We start from the raw sequence: 19,168 nt of genomic DNA on the forward strand, positions 1-19,168 counted from the left end.
CATTTGGGCTTTGTAATGTGGTCATTCTGCTAGTGTTTTTCCACTAGGTTGCTGTTGTACCGTAGCTTCTCTTATCAATAAAATTTTTACTTTACCTTGTCAAAAAAAAAGAAGAAGGTGGAAGCTGAAATAAAGTAAAAGGGAAATTACATGGGTGCCCCTAGTTAGAGGGCTGACCCAAAACCATAAGAAATAAAAAAAGTTTAGGCCCTGTTTGGCATCACTCCCCGGGAGTGATTCTGTCATTCCTGGTGATTCATAGGAAGAGAATCACGTTTGGTGCAACCCGGTTGCCTGATTCTCATTTGAAACAGGACGAAAAAATCCCTCCCAACACGCGATTCCACGGAGTGAAAAAATTTCACTTCACAGATGCGATTCTGGCACCAACCCAATTCTCACTACGTCGTACTTAAAATAACTAACGTGAAAGCAGGGGTATTACAGTAAAACCGCACAAAAAACAGGGCCTAGCTCAATTAAACCCTCCCTTATTCATAGTTTTCCCTTCTTCTCACTTCCTTAACATTTCACCCAATGGCAATGGTAATATGACCTTGACACCATGGTGGTCAATCTCTCTGCGGGTATGCTTTTTCTCTCCTTCATTTTTCTTTTCATTCTCCCATCTAGCCATGTTAGTATCCAAATAATATTCTCATGTTTTATTTGTGATTTTGAATCATTTAATGGGCTGTTAGTTATTCCTTTTTTTAGGATTTTTATCTGAAAACAGAAAAAAAAATACAATTTCTGGTTCTTTAGTTACCGCGGTTCAATGAGAAATTGATGGAGTTCTCACTTACATGCTAGACTCCTCTTTTTCTTGAACCATTGGTGGTTGTCGCACAGGTTGAAAGAATCCAATGTCCCTCGTATTTGTCGCACAGATTGAAAAAATTGGTGAATATGAGTTATTTGCCTCTAAGGGGATTGATTGTTTATGCTGGAATATGTGTTGGATTATTTTGTTTTGCATAATGCCTTCCTTGGTGGACATTTGCTGGAGGAAGTATATATTACTACTCCCTCATGGTTTTGCTACTCATAGGATTAAAGATATAAGCTTAAGAAATCTATCTATTCTGTAGATAATATTGTAGAGGGTGGGAGACAGTAGCTTTATCTTGAGTTTCAAAATTGGCTTTTTAATATATTCTCTAGTAATTGACTTTTTAATATATTATTAGGAGAATAGCTGAGGTTAAGGCCAATGAGAGGAGAAAGGATCTAGAAGAGATTTTATATGCACTAATCGTTCAGAATTCATGGATGCGAATGTATCTTTGATACCTACAATACTGTCATCCGATCCTTCTGGCCAAGTAAACACATGGCCAGATCAGGAAAAGAAGCTTGAGCAGCTCCACTCCCTAGAAGACTATGAGATGATCCAAAATCATCTGGCTCTTATACTGGAGCAGAGTAGCAGATTCTAGCACTATTGCACAAATAAGCAAGACTTCAAACCATGAGAGGAGAAAGGATCTAGAAGAGATTTTATATGCACTAGTTGTTCAGAATTTATGGATGCAAATGTATCTTTGATACCTACAATACTGCCATCCGATCCTTCTGGCCAAGTAGACACATGGCCAGATCAGGAGAAGAAGCATGAGCAGCTCCACTCCCTAGAAGCCTATGAGGTGATCCAAAATCATCTGGCTCTTATACTGGGGAGCAGAGTAGCAGATTCTAGCACTATTGCACAGATAAACAAGACTTCAAACCTATGTGATGTCCTTTCGTGCAAATACAATGCAGAGGTATGCAACAATAAGATCCAAGGAGGGTGTTAGTATCATTGAGAAGCACAAAGAAGCATTGTTTGGAAGGCCTGAAATTGTGATCGCACCTCAGAGGACTGTTGATTCTTCCAAAGATGAACAAATCAGAATAAGCTTTGGGGGATTGGAAAGGCTTGTTTTGGAGGCAGTGACTTTTGGGTCTTTCCTCTAGGATGTTCAGAGCTATGTGGATTCAAGGTACCACTTCGTAGCAAATTGATATCTGCCATGCTTGCCAGCAAAGACCAAACAACCAATCAAATGTAAATTTAAACTGCGGTGTCATCAATCTTAATAATTTTCTAATGGAAGGAATTTATAAAGTTCAAACTTGAGATGATGTATTTATTATATGTTAAATTTTATGACTTCTAGTATTTTAAATTAAGAATATTCTTTCTATGCTCTACTGTATATTTTGATTACTTGTTTGTTTAGCATATTTCCTGAGCAACTCCTAGGCTATTGAGGGACTAAATTTGGCACAGAAAAGCCCAAAAACAAGTTCTCACTTCCATTTTCAAAATATTTGTCGGTCTTTCTTTTTATAACAAAAGACTTGGGACAAGGGAGTTTCAACCAAACCCCATCATAAAAGATGAGACCTCCCCTACACACTTTCTGCCCAAAACCAGGAGTCAACCATGTTGCTTGTCATACAAAAGAGCAATAAATAAATATATGCCACACAAAGACACTGAGTGACCAACCCTAAATTAGAGAAGGGTTAAAGAAGATTATACAAGGTTGATACCTTCCAACATCCTCAGTCTTCTTTCCCACTCTTCCTTTGGGAGCTACTGACATTTGTTAAGAATTCCAATAAAACCCTAAATTAGATTAATCATTAAGAACACAAAAGGAGCTGAAAGAAACTCCCATAGAATAAGTTTGGAGAATTCTAGTGGAAGTTATGGTTTTATGTGTTTTTCATTTGGAGAATTGATCTAAGGAAACAGGGTGATGCCAAACGTGATTATGATTCTGAGAAACAAGAATTAGATGACTATGCCAAACACATCTTGCAATTTCTCTAGATGAGAATTCTCAGAATCCATTCTTTCCTACTAGAGAATTGATGCCAAACAGGGCCTTAAGGCCCATAGAGCTAGCCCACCACAGCAGAAATAAATAAGGAAAATAACTAAACAAACTAAGGCACATTCAGCCCAATCTCTCTACACTCCCCCTCAAGCTAAGCATAGATGTCAATCATGCCCAACTTTCTTACATAGTGTTGGAGCTTTGCCTTAGGTACTCCCTTGGTCAAGATATTTGTTAGTTGTTCCTTTGAAGAGATAAAAGGGAGACACACTTCCCCTAAGGCCACTCCCTCTCGTATGAAATGTTTGTCTACCTCAATGTGTTTGGTTTTGTCATGCTAAATCGGGTTATGAGCAATGTTGATGACAACCTGATTATCACAATACAACATCAACAGCCTATCATAATCAATTCCCATCTTTCTAGGAGAAGTCTAAGCCACAACAACTCCAACACCCCATGGGCCATAGCCCTATACTTTGCTTCAGCTGAAGATCGAGCAACAACAGACTATTTCTTACTCCTCCAACAGACAATATTTCTAGCCACTATGGCACAATAACCTGATGTGCATCATCTGTCATCTATACCACCTGCCCAGTCAGCATCAGTATATGCCTCTAACTTCATATGATCATGCTTAGCAAAGAGTAAACTTTTCCCGGAAGTTCCCTTAAGATAACACAACACCCTTTCTGCAACAGCCATATGTATGTCTCTAGGAGGATGCATAAATTGGATAATCACACTGAGGGCATAAGAAATGTATGGTTGTGTCATACACAGGTCTAGAACCTTCCCCAATAATCTTTGAAACACTCACCTATCGGTCAAGTGCTCTCCATCATCAACCATGAACTTATGATTTACATAAATAGGAGTGGAAACAAACTTGGCACCTGGTTTCCTAGTTTTAGTAAGAAGATCCAGCACATACTTTCTTTGGGAGATAAAAAGCCCCTCTTTAGATCTAGCAACTTCAATGCCCAAGAAATACTGCAGCTCTCCCAAATCTTTAATATCAAATTCAGAGTTAAGGAAGCATTTGAAATCATGAATTTCCTGTGCATCACTACATGTTACAACAATGTCATCCACATATACAATGAGGAAGGCGACATGAGAAGCTTTCCTCTTCACAAAAAGAGTATGGTCTGATTGTGTCTGCGCATAACCAAATTGAATAAGTGCAGCCTAGAATCTATCAAACAAAGCATATGGAAACTTCTTAAGTCCATAAAGAGATTTCTTTAACTTACACACCTTACCTTGCATTTCCTTACCATACATTCCAGGGGGAAGGGACATATATAACTCTTTGGTCATGTCACCATTCAAGAAGGCATTTTTTACATCAAACTGATAAAGAGGCCAATCAACTCATTGCTAAAGACAACAAAACCCTCACAGATATCATCTTAGCCACCGAAGAAAATGTTTCCATATAATCAATCCCATAAACATGAGTACACCTCTTGGCAACAATGTGGGCTTTATATCTCTTAATTTGTCCATCAGCATGATACTTTTTTTTTTTATGAATGAAATTAGTTTTATTAAATCAGATATCAATAATACAGTCAGCCTAGGAGGAGGCACGAGATGTTACCCCCCTAGGACTGAACCATATACACCAAAACTGCCCAGGCCTGAGACACAATTACAAAGTAGCCCCAAAAAGATCTCCCCTTGACACCCCTTGCTTGGCCAAAGAATCAGCCATTGCATTTGCTGATCTTCTAACCCACTGAAACCTAGCAGTCATATTCCTTGTCACCCATTAACTTTCTTTAACAGATCCCTGTAGCCCCAACAGCCAACAAGCTCCTTCCTAGCAAGTAAGTCTACAATATCCCAAGTATTGTTCTTACGAAATGCTTCTATCTCAGTTCTCATAGCACTCCTCCATTCTGGCTATAACAAGGCTTCTAAAACATTCTTAGGAACATGTTGGGCTAAAATAGAAGCTAAAAAGGAATAGTAGGAAGGGGGCAACAAACTGTAAGAGAGGTGTTTTGAAATGCAGTGAGCAGTACATTTCTGTTTACCTTTTCTTACAACAATGGGTAGGTCAATGTTTGGGAATGAAGGTACTAGTGATGCTTTTATAGGACTTGGCCTCTCTTCAGTGACTGGAAGTGTTGGAGGCTCACCTGGAGATGGAGGAACAAATTGTCCATGCATAAGCCTTTGTCGTTGGTACTACCTCTGAAGAATAGGTGGAGTAATGAACATAGGAGAACTAGGAGGAGGTCGACGAGGTGCAGGAATGGGGGAGGAAGAGCCAACGGGAGCCAAAGGTTGAAGAAGGATTAGCACAAGAGTCAATTTTTCAGTGCATCTTTAACCTTGTAGTTGTATCTTAATAAGAATATAAGTAATGACCAGTTAGATTCTATAGCTAGGGTTCACCACACTCTTTTTAGGGATGTGGGTAATATGCAAATTGGGATCCTTGGACCTTTAATGCCACACCATGAGTAAGTTTATTCTTCTTTCCTCCCATCTCTAACCTTGTCTTTTATATGAATCTAGGTCACATTGCTTAAACTCCATTATGTAATATATGTTAGGCAGTTTTTGTATGCCCTTAGCTTCAATCTGATTTGATGTACTTTTGTTATTTAATGGAAATAAATAAAGTGCATGTTTGATTCATGTTGTTTGGTTTAATTCTGTGTAAAACCCTAAAACTGGACATTTATAGAGACTCGTGTTAGTTTTAAATGTTCACAGCCGTTGGATAAGTTTGGGAAGATTTATCCTGACAAGGCTGATACTGGTGTGCCACCAAGTGTTGGGATGGCCTGTCTCAGCCACCAGGGTAAGACCCGAGGCACATGCAGTGTGGGATTATTTGAATCCTTGAACCGGACCAGATTTCCAGTATTGCCCTGGACCTTGGAAATAGATGGGCAAAAACTGGAAAGTTACACCTGACCCCTAGACTCGATTATGACACTTCACTAGGTGTTGGATCAGGCTGCCTTTGATATGCCAATCAGTGAGATCCTTAGCAGGGATCAAAACCTGGGTATGTTGGGGCAGTTTGAGAATTCATCTGAGTGGGTGATCATAGTGACAGAATCAGCCACTTTGTCGGACAAAGGGTAATGATCGGGAATGCACTCTCTCTGATGGAAACCAAACTGCCAGCAGTTGATTTCAATCGTTGGAATTTTGTTTTGCAAAATTAATATATATATATATATATATATATATATGTACGGTTTCAAATTGTTTGCAAATGGTTTTAATTCCCGGGATCCATGTGAGAGGAGAGTGCGGCACTGTTCCTTGCAGCCGAGGGAGAGGTCCTCTCTTGTCGGGCAGTGCTTGATCATTAAGGGCTGAGAGGTTAAGTGTAAGACCATTGAGGATAATACCTGATGGGCTAATCTTGCACCTGCCCACAGTCCCTGGTTTTTTATAAGATGGCTTGGCCCAGGGACCACTTAATGTAAGTGTTGGGCCCATACGGTACATATGATGGATTCAAGGGGTACATTGAGTTTTTCAGTGAATTCGGCTGGGCCTTGTATTAAAGGCTGGGCCGAACCCATGTGGTTGATGTGTAGATCAATGCTTGGGTCCCACGCCATACAAAGAAGCCCAACTGGACAGCAGATTGGAATGAAATTAGACACTGAACACTTAATGGGCCAGAAGCCCATTTCGAGGTGGGCTGATATGATCACCCATCCTTGGGGCGAATTTGAGATTAATGTTAGTAAAAGGATTGGACTTTTAGCCTTATCCACTCTTGGAGACCAAATTCAAATTAGATTTGAATCTGGTAACCTCCTGATAAGATCAGGAGTAAGCTAACTTTATCTGCAGATAGGATTAAGATTATCCCCTATCCAAATACTGATTTGGATTGGGATAACTCCTAATTAGGAGGATTCTTAATCAAGAATAAAGGAGGAGAAACCCTAACCAAGAAAGAGATATATCAGATTTCAAACCACCTTGAAGAGATATAGGATATCTCCTGCGAATTGAGATAGGATCTCATTTTCATACTCTAGAAAAAGAAAAAGGTAGTTCAGCCTTTTCGCTTTTAGAGTTCTCCTGTCGCCGCCATCTGTTTTTTGCAAGATTAGATCTTTGCAGAAAAAGAAAGTCAAGAAATCTGTTCTTGACATTAGTCTTGCAACAAAGACTAAAAGGATTCAGTGTTTAGTGTTTCCAGAGGATTCTTGTGAAGGATCCAGTGTGTAGGACGCACCTTGCTGGTTCTGTTCCATCCACAGCTGTGTCATCTTCAGCAGGAACGGATCTTGGAGCATTCTTTGGGCGTGAACACCAACTTTGGGAGATACTGCTTCTCCGGATCAGGTATATTCCTCCCATTTATCTTTTGGTACAGATCTGGTTTAATTATGATTCAAGTAGGATCCTTGAATATTGTATTCTAAATTTAGGGAATATGATTCCCAGTTGCGAGAAGGTAGGAAATTTTTGAAATTCGCCCACCCATTCCGCAACCTTTATGGCGTCCATTAGATGGATCCTACCATTCTTTCAGTGGTATCAGAGCCACAGGTTCGAATCTTGAACCAAAAGAAAATCAGATCTGACCCTGCGCAGATGGATAGAAGGTGTTCTTTCAAGATTTGCGCAGATTGTTTTCTTTTTCAAGAAACTGTTTCTTGTTAAGGGCGATTGATCTGAAATTAATTTTTTTATTAAATCCAAAATTTATTTAGAATTGTTCTTTATTTATTTTGATTTAATGGACTGTTCGAACCTAGAGATCGCAGTGCAGATTTGGCGCAGATAGTCTGCGCACCCTTTTTCTTTCTATTTATTTATTTCATTTAATTCGGTTTGTAAATAATTTTTTTATTTTTAGACTGAATGTATAGGATTTGATCAAGAATGTAATTAATAGAAATAAGATTTCTGTTATTTTTTCTTGATTAAAGAAGAAGGAAGAAGAAGAAGGCGCTGGAGATTTGCAGTTGGAGAAATCGCTTTCTGCGATTTGTAGTTTGTGAAACTGCAACCCTTGTGATTAACCTCTATTTTGCAGGTGGTGCGAACAATCCATAGTTTGATTTGTGATTGTTTGAAATCAAAATTATTAATTTCAGATCTTTCATGAATTAATTCTTGAATTGAAAATCAGTTTTGGATCCTCTCGGACTAGATTGGACCAAAACTGTTTGGACCGAATCTGGGGTTCGATAGGGACTGTTTTTCAGTCTGTATTTCTCACACTTGCTGTTCCAAATCTGATGTTCAATTACAGGGATTAATTCGGCCCACCTGTAAAGCCCAGTTTTAAAGGGTTAAAACTGCAAAAGGCCCATTACTGTGAGATAAGCTGTATGGGCCGAACTGCTATCTGCGATTCAGCCCATACACCTAGTAGTCATTAATTGTTAATGACTTAGATTTTAAATGGGCTATTCAATGGGCTTTACAGCAGTTAATTGATTGGATCAATTCCTCCTTTACATGTGATGTTTGGATGTTTGATGTGCTGCGCCCATGGGCCATAAGTACTTGGCCCATGAAGACTCGTTAGTGGCTCTTGTGCACACCATGGCTAAATGCACATCATTGCCATGGTGTCCTTCAAGGTCATTGGATGACCCCTCTTTGCTTGGTGGGCCCCACAACCCTGAAAAGGGATGCGTACGGAACCCCTAGCCGATTAAGGCCCACCAGAAATCTGACTTTATGAAAGTCAGTGGGAGCCACTCTGGTTTGACCTAAATTAAAACTAGGGCGTTTTTTTGTTCCCTCCAGCAAATATGAATGCATGTGATAGGGAGACCCATATGATGGACTCTCTAAAGGCCTTCCGTCATTAGCACAATGATGGGTCCTTCAGTAATGAGGAAACGCACCATAAAATTGGGCTATCCATTTGTTGTTGGATCTATTAGAGTGTTTCATAAGATGATAGGGGCGTCATAGACCGATGTGGGAGGGGCTTCACCAGAAAATGGGAACTCTCTCACGGTACCTTGGCGTAACCTGAATATGATGGGTGTGCACTCACTGGACAGAAAGGTTTACCTGAAAACGGCTCTGAACCTTGTCTGACAGAGGCCAAAAGGAAACTCATTTGATGAGTGGATATGATCCGTCACAGAAAGGTGGTGGGGTTATGCAGCTGAAACAGTTGCTTCACGCACCCCATGTGATTTCCCACATTTCCAGAGACATTTCGTCGTCTCCGTCACTGAGAAAGGAGGGAAATCTCAGAGATGAACAAATGGGAATGGAACATAGATTAAAAGCCATATCTATGTAGGTAACATGAATCAAACTAAGGTTGTGGACTAATGATTTTGCTATTTTATCAGAAAATGGCAAACGGTCAATTTGCAAAGCTTCTAGACGATAACAAGCTTAAGGGCCCAAACTATGCCAACTGGTACAGAAATCTTATGCTGGTCCTAACTTCCGAAAAGTTAGACAAGGTGGTGAAAAATCCTGCCCCGGAACGTCCGGGTGATAGGGCTTCTGAGGCCCATAGGAGGGACTACCAAGAGTGGGAGGATAAGAACTCCCTAGCCCGCTGCTTTGTCATTGCCTCATTAGACAACTCAATACAGAGGCAATTCGATCAGATCGAACTAGCCAAGGACATATTGGACAGTCTAAGAACAATGTATGAAGAGCAGAACCGTTCTACTCGACAGAAGGTCCTAAAATTGTTCATGACCGCGCAGATGACCAAAGGGCAGAAAGTTCATGACCATTGTCTTTGGATGATGGAATACATTAACGAACTTGAAGCTCTTGGATCCGGGCTAGAACTTGGCACGCAAGTGGATGCCATCCTCAATTCTTTGCCCTCTTCCTTCAATGCGTTCACAATGAACTACAATATGAATAAACTGAATGTCAGCGTCCAAGAACTCAGCAATATGTTGCAGAGAGCCGAGGATCTACTCATGAAGGATGAGCCTGTGGTTATGCTTGCTGAAGCTAACAAATCGGGCAAGAAAAAAAGAAAGGCAAAGAAGCCTCAGAAGAAGGCTGCCAAACCTAAGAGGCAGAAGAAGAACAAGGCATCTGATGTCTGTCATTTCAGCAAGCAGACCGGCCACTGGAAGAGGAATTGTCCTGCCTACTTGGAATCTAAGAAAGGTAACATCGAAACTTGTGTCATAGAAACTAACATGTTAGTTACTTCTGTGTCCTGGTGTGTTGACTCCGGGGCTTCAAACTCATGTGTGTAACTCACTGCAGGGGTTCAAAGTTAGCAGAAGGTTGAGTGAAGGTGAAGTGACACTATTCTTGGGAACAACTGCAAGTGTTGCAACGGCGGCAATAGGAACCGTAGAATTAGTTTTTAAAGAAAGAATACTTGTACTTAAAGATTGTCTTTATGTACAGAACTTGAGAAGAAATTTAATTTCTGTTTCAAAACTGTGTGCTGATGGATATACTGTTTATTTTAGTAATATGATTACTGTTAAACGGAATAATAAATTCATCGCATGCGGGGAACTAGAGAACGGTCTCTATGTTCTACATCCTTCTCTGGAAACTAACTTAACTGAAACTACGTCGGTCAAAAATCCCAAGAAAAGGAATCGTGATACAGAAAGTCCCACGTGCCTCTGGCATTACCGACTTGGCCATATCGGTATTGACCGAATCACAAGGCTGGTAAAGGATGGTCCTTTGGATTTTCTAACCGTAGAAAATCTTCCCACTTGTGAACCTTGCCTTCAAGGTAAGATGTCTAAGCGGCCATTTGACGGTAAGCCTGAAAGATCTGAAGGCACACTTGACCTGATACATACTGATGTATGTGGTCCCCTGAGTGTTAGGACACGCAATCAACACGTGTACTTCATCACCTTTTCAGATGATTTTTCACGATATGGTTACGTGTACCTAATGAGACATAAGTCTGAATCATTTGAAAAGTTCAAAGAGTTCAGACAGGAAGTCGAGAAACAGTTAGGGAGAGAAATTAAGGCCCTTCGATCAGATCGAGGTGGCGAGTATCTCTCTGACGAATTCAGGGACTAATTAAAGGCCAATGAGATAGTGTCACAATTAGCTCCTCCTGCTACACCTCAACTCAACGGTGTTTCAGAGAGGAGGAATAGGACCTTGTTGGACATGGTCCGGTCGCTTCTCGTACGCTCACAATTACCCACATCCTTTTGGGGATACGCATTAGAGACTGCTATCTACATGCTGAATCGGGTTCCAACCAAATCAGTTCCGAAAACTCCATATGAACTTTGGACCGGAAGGAAGCCAAGTGTAAGACACTTAAAGATTTGGGGTTGTCCTGCACACGTTAAAAGAACAAGTGTGGACAAGTTGGAATCTAAAACCAGTCGTTGCTTGTTTATAGGCTACCCAAAGGATTCGGTGGGTTATCTATTCTATGACCCGAGTGAGCAGAAAGTGTTCTGCAGTCGAAACGCCCAGTTCTTAGAATCCGATTACATCCTGGACACCCATCGTCAGGAAATAGTTCTTGATGAGGAGAGCTCAGGAGCAATGGGAGATGTCCCACAAATTCCAAGTAATGACCAACCTAGAAGAACCACCCGGGTATCCAGACCACCAGTCCGATATGGTTATGACCAGGATAGTTACCTGGTGGAAACCTTGACTAGTGAAGAGGATCCCGTGACTTACGCGGAAGCTATGTTAGACATAGACTCCCAGAAGTGGGTGGAGGCCATGAGAGCTGAAATGGACTCAATGGAGACCAATGGAGTCTGGACTCTAGTGGATCCGCCCCCCGGGGTAAAAGCAATTGGTTGCAAATGGATCTACAAGAGGAAGAAGGGCCCCGATGGTAGGATTGAGACCTTTAAAGCTCGTTTGGTGGCGAAAGGGTATATTCAGAAAGAAGGCATCGACTATGAGGAAACCTTTTCGCCCGTGGCCATGCTTAAATCCATTAGGATCCTGCTAGCTGTAGCAGCGTACCATGACTACGATATTTGGCAAATGGATGTCAAAACCGCGTTCCTGAATGGAGATCTTAGTGAAGATATCTACATGCAGCAGCCGCAAGGCTTCATTGCTGCTGGTCAGGAACACATGGTATGTAAACTTAATAGATCCATATATGGACTTAAGCAGGCTTCTAGGAGTTGGAACATCCGTTTTGATTCTGCAGTCAAAACGTTTGACTTTGAGCAAAATCCGGATGAGCCCTGTGTTTACAGGAAGTCCAGTGGGGATAAGATCACCTTTTTGGTGTTGTACGTGGACGATATCCTACTCATTGGGAATGATGTAGGAATGTTGACTTCGGTCAAGGTATGGCTATCACAGCAGTTCTCCATGAAAGATCTTGGAGAAGCTTCATACATACTGGGTCTTCGACTCTATAGAGATAGATCGAAGCGGATAATTGGATTATCCCAGGCTGCTTATATTGACAAAATTGTCAAGAGGTACAGCATGGAGAACTCCAAGAAAGGAAACGTTCCTTTCAGGCACGGAGTCACTCTCTCCAAGAATATGTCTCCCAAGACTTCTAAGGAGATTGAGAGCATGAGAGACGTTCCCTATGCCTCAGCCGTAGGGAGCATCATGTATGCCATGCTGTGCACTCGCCCGGACATTGCTCAGGCGGTGAGTGTGGTAAGCAGATTCCAGGCAAACCCAGGGCAGGAGCATTGGACTGTTGTGAAGAACATACTCAAATACCTTCGAATGACAAAAGAGTTTTGTCTGGTATTCGATGGTAGTTCACTGCAAGTTCTAGGGTATACCGATGCCGATTTCCAGTCGGATCCAAATGATAGAAAGTCTACATCTGGGTATGTTTTCACGATAGGATCGTGTGTTGTTTGCTGGAAAAGCAGCAAATAGGGGTCCACTGCAGACTCCACAACCGAGGCCGAGTACATTGCCGCAAGTGAAGCTGCCAAGGAAGCCGTGTGGATGAAGAAGTTCATACACGAATTGGGAGCGATTCCGTCCAGCACAACTCCCATCCCGTTGTTGTGTGACAACAATGGAGCGATCGCCCAGGCTAAAGAGCCTCGGGCTCACTCGAAGTCAAAGCACATCGAGAGAAAGTACCATGTACTGCGGGAGATCGTTGGTAGAGGGGACGTCCTGATTCAGAAGATAGCATCAGCGGATAATGTGGCAGACCCATTGACTAAGCCACTGACACAGAAGGTGTTTGAGAAACACGTGGAAAGTATGGGACTCCGGCTTGTACTAGATTGGACCTAAGTGCAAGTGGGAGCTGCTAGACAGTTTTTGTATGCCCTTAGCTTCAATCTGATTTGATGTACTTTTGTTATTTAATGGAAATAAATAAAGTGCATGTTTGATTCATGTTGTTTGGTTTAATTCTGTGTAAAACCCTAAAACTGGACATTTATAGAGACTCGTGTTAGTTTTAAATGTTCATAGCCGTTGGATAAGTCTGGGGAGATTTATCCTGCCAAGGCTGATACTGGTGTGCCACCAAGTGTTGGGATGGCCTGTCTCAGCCACCAGGGTAAGACCCGAGGCACATGCAGTGTGGGATTATTTGAATCCTTGAACCGGACCAGATTTCCAGTATTGCCTTGGACCTTGGAAATAGATGGGCAAAAACTGGAAAGTTACACCTGACCCCTAGACTCGATTATGACACTTCACTAGGTGTTGGATCAGGCTGCCTTTGATATGCCAATCAGTGAGATCCTTAGCGGGGATCAAAACCTGGGTATGTTGGGGCAGTTTGAGAATTTATCTGAGTGGGTGATCATAGTGACAGAATCAACCACTTTGTCGGACAAAGGGTAATGATCGGGAATGCACTCTCTCTGATGGAAACCAAACTGCTGGCAGTTGATTTCAATCGTTGGAATTTTGTTTTGCAAAATTAATATATTTATATATATATGTACAGTTTCAAATTGTTTGCAAATGGTTTTAATTCCCGGGATCCATGTGAGAGGAGAGTGCGGCACTGTTCCTTGCAGCCGAAGGAGAGGTCCTCTCTTGTCGGGCAGTGCTTGATCATTAAGGGCTGAGAGGTTAAGTGTAAGACCATTGAGGATAATACCTGATGGGCTAATCTTGCACTTGCCCACAGTCCCTGGGTTTTTATAAGATGGCTTGGCCCCGGGACCACTTAATGTATGTGTTGGGCCCATAGGGTACATATGATGGATTCAAGGGGTACATTGAGTTTTTCAGTGAATTCGGCTGGGCCTTGTATTAAAGGCTGGGCCGAACCCATGTGGTTGATGTGTAGATCAATGCTTGGGTCCCACGCCATACAAAGAAGCCCAACTGGGCAGCAGATTGGAATGTAATTAGACACTGAACACTTAATGGGCCAGAAGCCCATTTCGAGGTGGGCTGATATGATCACCCATCCTTGGGGCGAATCTGAGATTAATATTAGTAAAAGGATTGGGCCTTTAGCCTTATCCACTCTTGGAGACCAAATTCAAATTAGATTTGAATCTGGTAACCTCCTGATAAGATCAGGAGTAAGCTAACTTTATCTGCAGATAGGATTAAGATTATCCCCTATCCAAATACTGATTTGGATTGGGATAACTCCTAATTAGGAGGATTCTTAATCAAGAAGAAAGGAGGAGAAACCCTAACCAAGAAAGAGATATATCAGATTTCGAACCACCTTGAAGAGATATAGGATATCTCCTGCGAATTGAGATAGGATCTCATTTTCATACTCCAGAAAAAGAAAAAGGCAGTTCAGCCTTTTCTCTTTTAGAGTTCTCCTCCTGCCGCCGCCATCTGTTTTTTGCAAGATTAGATCTTTGCAGAAAAAGAAAGTCAAGAAATCTGTTCTTGACATTAGTCTTGCAACAAAGACTAAAAGGATTCAGTGTTTAGTGTTTCCAGAAGATTCTTGTGAAGGATCCAGTGTGTAGGACACACCCTGCTGGTTCTGTTCCATCCACAGCTGTGTCATCTTCAGCAGGAACGGATCTTGGAGCATTCTTTGGGCGTGAACACCAACTTTGGGAGATACTGATTCTCCGGATCAGGTATATTCCTCCCATTTATCTTTTGGTACAGATCTGGTTTGATTATGGTTCAAGTAAGATCCTTGAATATTGTATTCTAAATTTAGGGAATATGATTCCCAGTTGTGAGAAGGTAGGAAATTTTTGAAATTCGCCCACCCATTCCGCAACCTTTATGGCGTCCATTAGATGGATCCTACCATTCTTTCAATATAAATATATAAAATCAATTCTTTTATCCATGAAATTCCAAACTCCATCAGCTAAAGCCCCTTAACTATTAGCATCATGTAAATGCACAAAAAAAACGTATCAAATAAAATTATTATCAACTAAAGAATTTTATTAAACCATAAACAAAGTGAACTCTATGAAACTTCTCAATGCATCCATAAAAGGTATATGCTCAAGGAGATGTTTGCATTTATTGAAGCAGGGGCATGTGGGGCCCACACTAGCAGTTGGGTTCCTAGATTAGTTATTCATCTTTGTTTTCTTATTTTTCCTGAGTTATGTATCTTATATGGACTTTATAGCTGTTTGTTAGTGTCTTACTCTTTTACTTTTAAGTTGAGTCATGTGACTGTCATTTGAGTCACTTAAGTTGGGGTATTTTTGTCAAACTGTTTTTTTTCTTATAGGTAAAAATTCATAAATTCTATGTTTGGTTTGAAGGAAAACATAGGGAAAGGAAGAGAAACGAAGGGAAAGGTAAGGAAACCTATACAAAGTTTATATAGGTTTCCCTGCCTTTCCCTACTTTTTCCTTCAAACCAAACATAGGGTAAGATTTCATTGAAATCAGTAAGGATAAGCAATTGTTAGAAGCTTCATAGAGGATGGTGCGAGGTGCAGCTTCACTCTTAAAGAAAAAACAGCACAAGAATTACAATTGAACCCAACACAACTGATCCCTAACTACCCCTTGCTTAGCTAAAGAATCAGCCAAAGCATTAGCCTCCCTCCCCACTCCTTGTATAATCAAACCCATCTGTTGTATTAACCATTTGAACTTCTTCATTTCATCTCTATAACTATGTGTTAGGGCGTCACTTTGCTTGGAGGCAGCTATAAAGGATCTTTTTGCTGTTTCCAAACCCTAAAGACTTATACTATCCACTGCAGTGGTGATTTCAGCCCTAAAAGTGGGTTGTTCTTCATTCCAACTTCAAGTGTATTGTTCCACTTCAAGATTTAACACATCTTGTTGCTGTTTTCTACTGGTTTTGTACTTTTTGTTGCATCATTTATGTTCACCAATAATAGATGTTAAATAACTTTAAAGAACCATGACAAAAAAGAAAACAAAATGGGATGGCATAGCTATAGGAAAGAGATCCTTTAGTTGCAAATTTAACCTACTAATTGGTGCTGAGAATACAAGTTTACCTGCAAGGACCACACGTGGAGTGTTTTATCATAAGAGGAGCTAAACAAGAACCCCCCTACAAAAAGAAAGAAGTAAAGATAAATTCAAAATGCAACATATGAGAAATATTATCTAAAACATTAGGATCTTATACTATAGCTAAAAAAGAACAAGAGAAGACAGAAGAAAGACAAAAAGCAACAAGCTTACAATCACTTTGGAAAGCATAAGCTGACATCATTCTAATTAAGAAACTTTAAATGCAGACTTTATGTATTATGAATATAGTCAAGAGCTTGAATGAGATGCCATTTTGCATTCCTTTTTCTTTCCAATGACTTTATTGTTTTATTATCACGAATTAAACTACAGTTGATAATACAAGTTAAGAGGTCAGCTTAGAGAGGCATGTCAAGGCAGCAAACACAAACCCACACAGGTCAAGAAAAACACATAACCACTTTTCCACATTCCTATAGATTTACATGAGCAGGAAATCCATGTGAATGGGATATTCAATATGGAGGTCATGATCCTTCAAAAGGAAATAGTTTGTCTACAAAGACAACTCTATCCTAGAAGTTATGTTGATATGACAGTTTGCCTCGCATAGAATCTGTACCTCCAATGACAAATCTCGAGATGCAATCAAGGTGACCCTTCAGATTGATGGATTTTAAAGTACCCATTAACAGACCCTCAACAAGATCTTCATTAATTCTTCCATCCCTAATTTTATTTGCATCGGTTCCACTGCTGTCATCACTTCCCTGCAAGTCATTCCTACTCTGATTTTCTGATCCATTTACAGTTTCTGGAAACAGATGGCACAAGTCTCCTAGAATCAAGCAATGGACTGTGTTCTCCTCCTTGACAATAGCAACCTCCAAACTGACCAGCATATCAATATTGGGTGCAACAAGCAGTTCTCTGATGCATCTCCACACATCAGTAACATGAGGGCGACTCCCTGGATCAAAAGTAAAGCATCTGCAGAGAATCTTCTGCAGTGATGCAAATTTTGTACCCAAATATGTTTCTAAAACAGAGCCCACTTTCTCTGTCCAGCCCTCATACATGTCCAAGTATTCAGTAGAGATTTTCTCCCTCCCTGTTTGAAATAAGTTATAGAAATCTTTGAATAGCTCTTCAGTTAATTTACCCCCCACAAGAAACCTGACCAGGATACAAGCCAAAGACCAACTATCTGAACCATACCCAACTGAATAACCTAAGCTGTCACAGTCTGCATCCATACACCGGCCCTGCAGAAATTCTAGAAGTAGCTCTGGGCTCACAAATTCTTGGACCTTTGATAGATTGGTAAAACTATCTTCTGTTTCCAAATTGTTGGTAACCTGTCTACCAGAAGCAAAGTTTGCAATGCACTTCCACATTCTTCTTCCCATCACCAAAACTTCATTCAGGTCAACGTAGATGCCACCTAAATCATCGAAACTGAAGCAAGAAGGCGCTAAACATCCATTAACTAATCCCTCTGAATGCAAAGCCATCACTGCTTCACATAGCTCCATTCCAGTCATTAAAAAGCCAGAAAGCTCAGCATTTGTTCTAAAACCTTGCTCCTCTTTATCGGGCCAATCACCACAATCTTCATCAACAACTCCATGTCTCAACTCATTCATTTTATTCCAAAAATCTCCATTCAGCCTCTCACAGACCAAGAAAACAGACCCACTTTTCGAATCCATCCATAACCCATAAACTCTACACACTCGAAACTGCCTCAAGGAGGTCCTCAAGATCAAACCCAATTCAGTTCTTTCCCCATCTTTCAAATTATTCAAAGCTATCATAATTCTAGCAGTATAGCTAAAACTAAACTCAGAAGCAGTCGAAGATGAAAAAGCAACACAAACAAGACTGACATTTTGGTTCTGTCTGAGAAAACAATACCGAGGCGGCGAGGACGACGACGACGAAGAGGAGGCAAATCTTCCTTGAAGTAAGGAACAACAAGGAGCTTCATCTCCTTCTTCACCTCTATCTTCCACCGAAACGGCGTCGAATGGAAGAACCCAATCCTTCCAAGTGGAGTAGAATTCTTCAGACCATGGCAAGCGAGGCAGGAACTCACGAGCACTCCCTCTGTTGGGATTGTCTTGGGTCTTTCTGTGTGATTGTGAAGAATTAGGATCAGGGTTTTGTTGGTCAATGAAGCTGAGGAGGTCGATGTTCTTGGGGAGCGCAGAGGGGCCTTGGGCTTCGGGGAATTTGACGAGCTGGGTACACGCAGGACAGCGAATTGTGTTGGGAAACCGTTGAGAGAGCTGCCCCAGGCAGGCCTCGCACGCCGAGTGACCACATGATAGTACGCGAGGGATTGTACCTCCACTGTTGTAAATTTGCAGACAAACTGGGCACTCCGGAAGCTCCACCTCTCTCTGAGGCACCTCCATTTTTCTCCTTTCTCTGCAATCTGTTTGGTGTTTATTTCAGTTCAACAAAGACAAGACTATAGATGTTTAGGATGGGCCTGGGCCGGGGGCCAGAAATGAGTCCACCCATTTCTGCAATCTGAAGGTGAAGGATTCTTTTCCTGCCAAGGACTGAGCTTTGGTCCTCAAAAGAATCCTAGAGCCTCAACGGTATGTTGTAACACTTGGCCCAGACCGGACGGTCGGTCTGTGAAAACCGGGAACCAATGGCGTTTTTGGGTCCCAGTTATCATGAATTCAGCTTCAGTCAGGGCAAAGCCCGTTCGAGCAGCCTTTAGTGCCTTGCATTGAGAATATCTCCGTACTTATATGCTTTATTTCATGGAGAGATATTTTCAATGCAAGGTTGCAAAAGGCTGTTAGAATGGTGTGGGCACAGGTTTGCCCTGATGGAAGCCAATCTTGGTTTTCATGGGTTTTTATGGGCTAAATGAGTTAACCGGTAAAATAGGGACACTGTGAAGCATTCTAGATTTTAGGCCAAGTTTGGGAGTGCTTAGGCTGGGACCACACCAATAAACACTTGGCACTTGAGAAATAAGCTCAAAATAAATG

At 41.2% G+C, this 19,168-nt stretch overlaps 1 protein-coding gene across 4 annotated transcripts in view; it reads right to left on the reverse strand.

The window, feature by feature from the left end:
- Positions 1-18,656, reverse strand: part of LOC148873898 (zinc ion binding protein) — a 40,617-nt gene extending 21,961 nt beyond the window's left edge. For 2 of the 4 annotated variants that reach the window (XM_088965188.1, XM_088965187.1), the window contains exons 1-2: positions 16,777-18,656; positions 16,175-16,230 (exon numbers count right to left, since the gene is read on the reverse strand). In XM_088965188.1, the coding sequence (XP_088821314.1) occupies positions 16,175-16,230; positions 16,777-18,574 (1,854 nt within the window). In that variant the 5' untranslated portion in view covers positions 18,575-18,656. The remainder of the gene's footprint in view (positions 1-16,174; positions 16,231-16,776) is intronic. The other 2 variants (XM_088965189.1, XM_088965190.1) reach the window with 2 other exon arrangements.
- Positions 18,657-19,168: the final 512 nt, after the last annotated feature.

Source organism: Nelumbo lutea, chromosome 1, assembly GCF_056320005.1.
Source record: "Nelumbo lutea isolate HS-2025 chromosome 1, American lotus-T2T, whole genome shotgun sequence".
In the NCBI taxonomy this organism is placed as follows: domain Eukaryota; kingdom Viridiplantae; phylum Streptophyta; class Magnoliopsida; order Proteales; family Nelumbonaceae; genus Nelumbo; species Nelumbo lutea.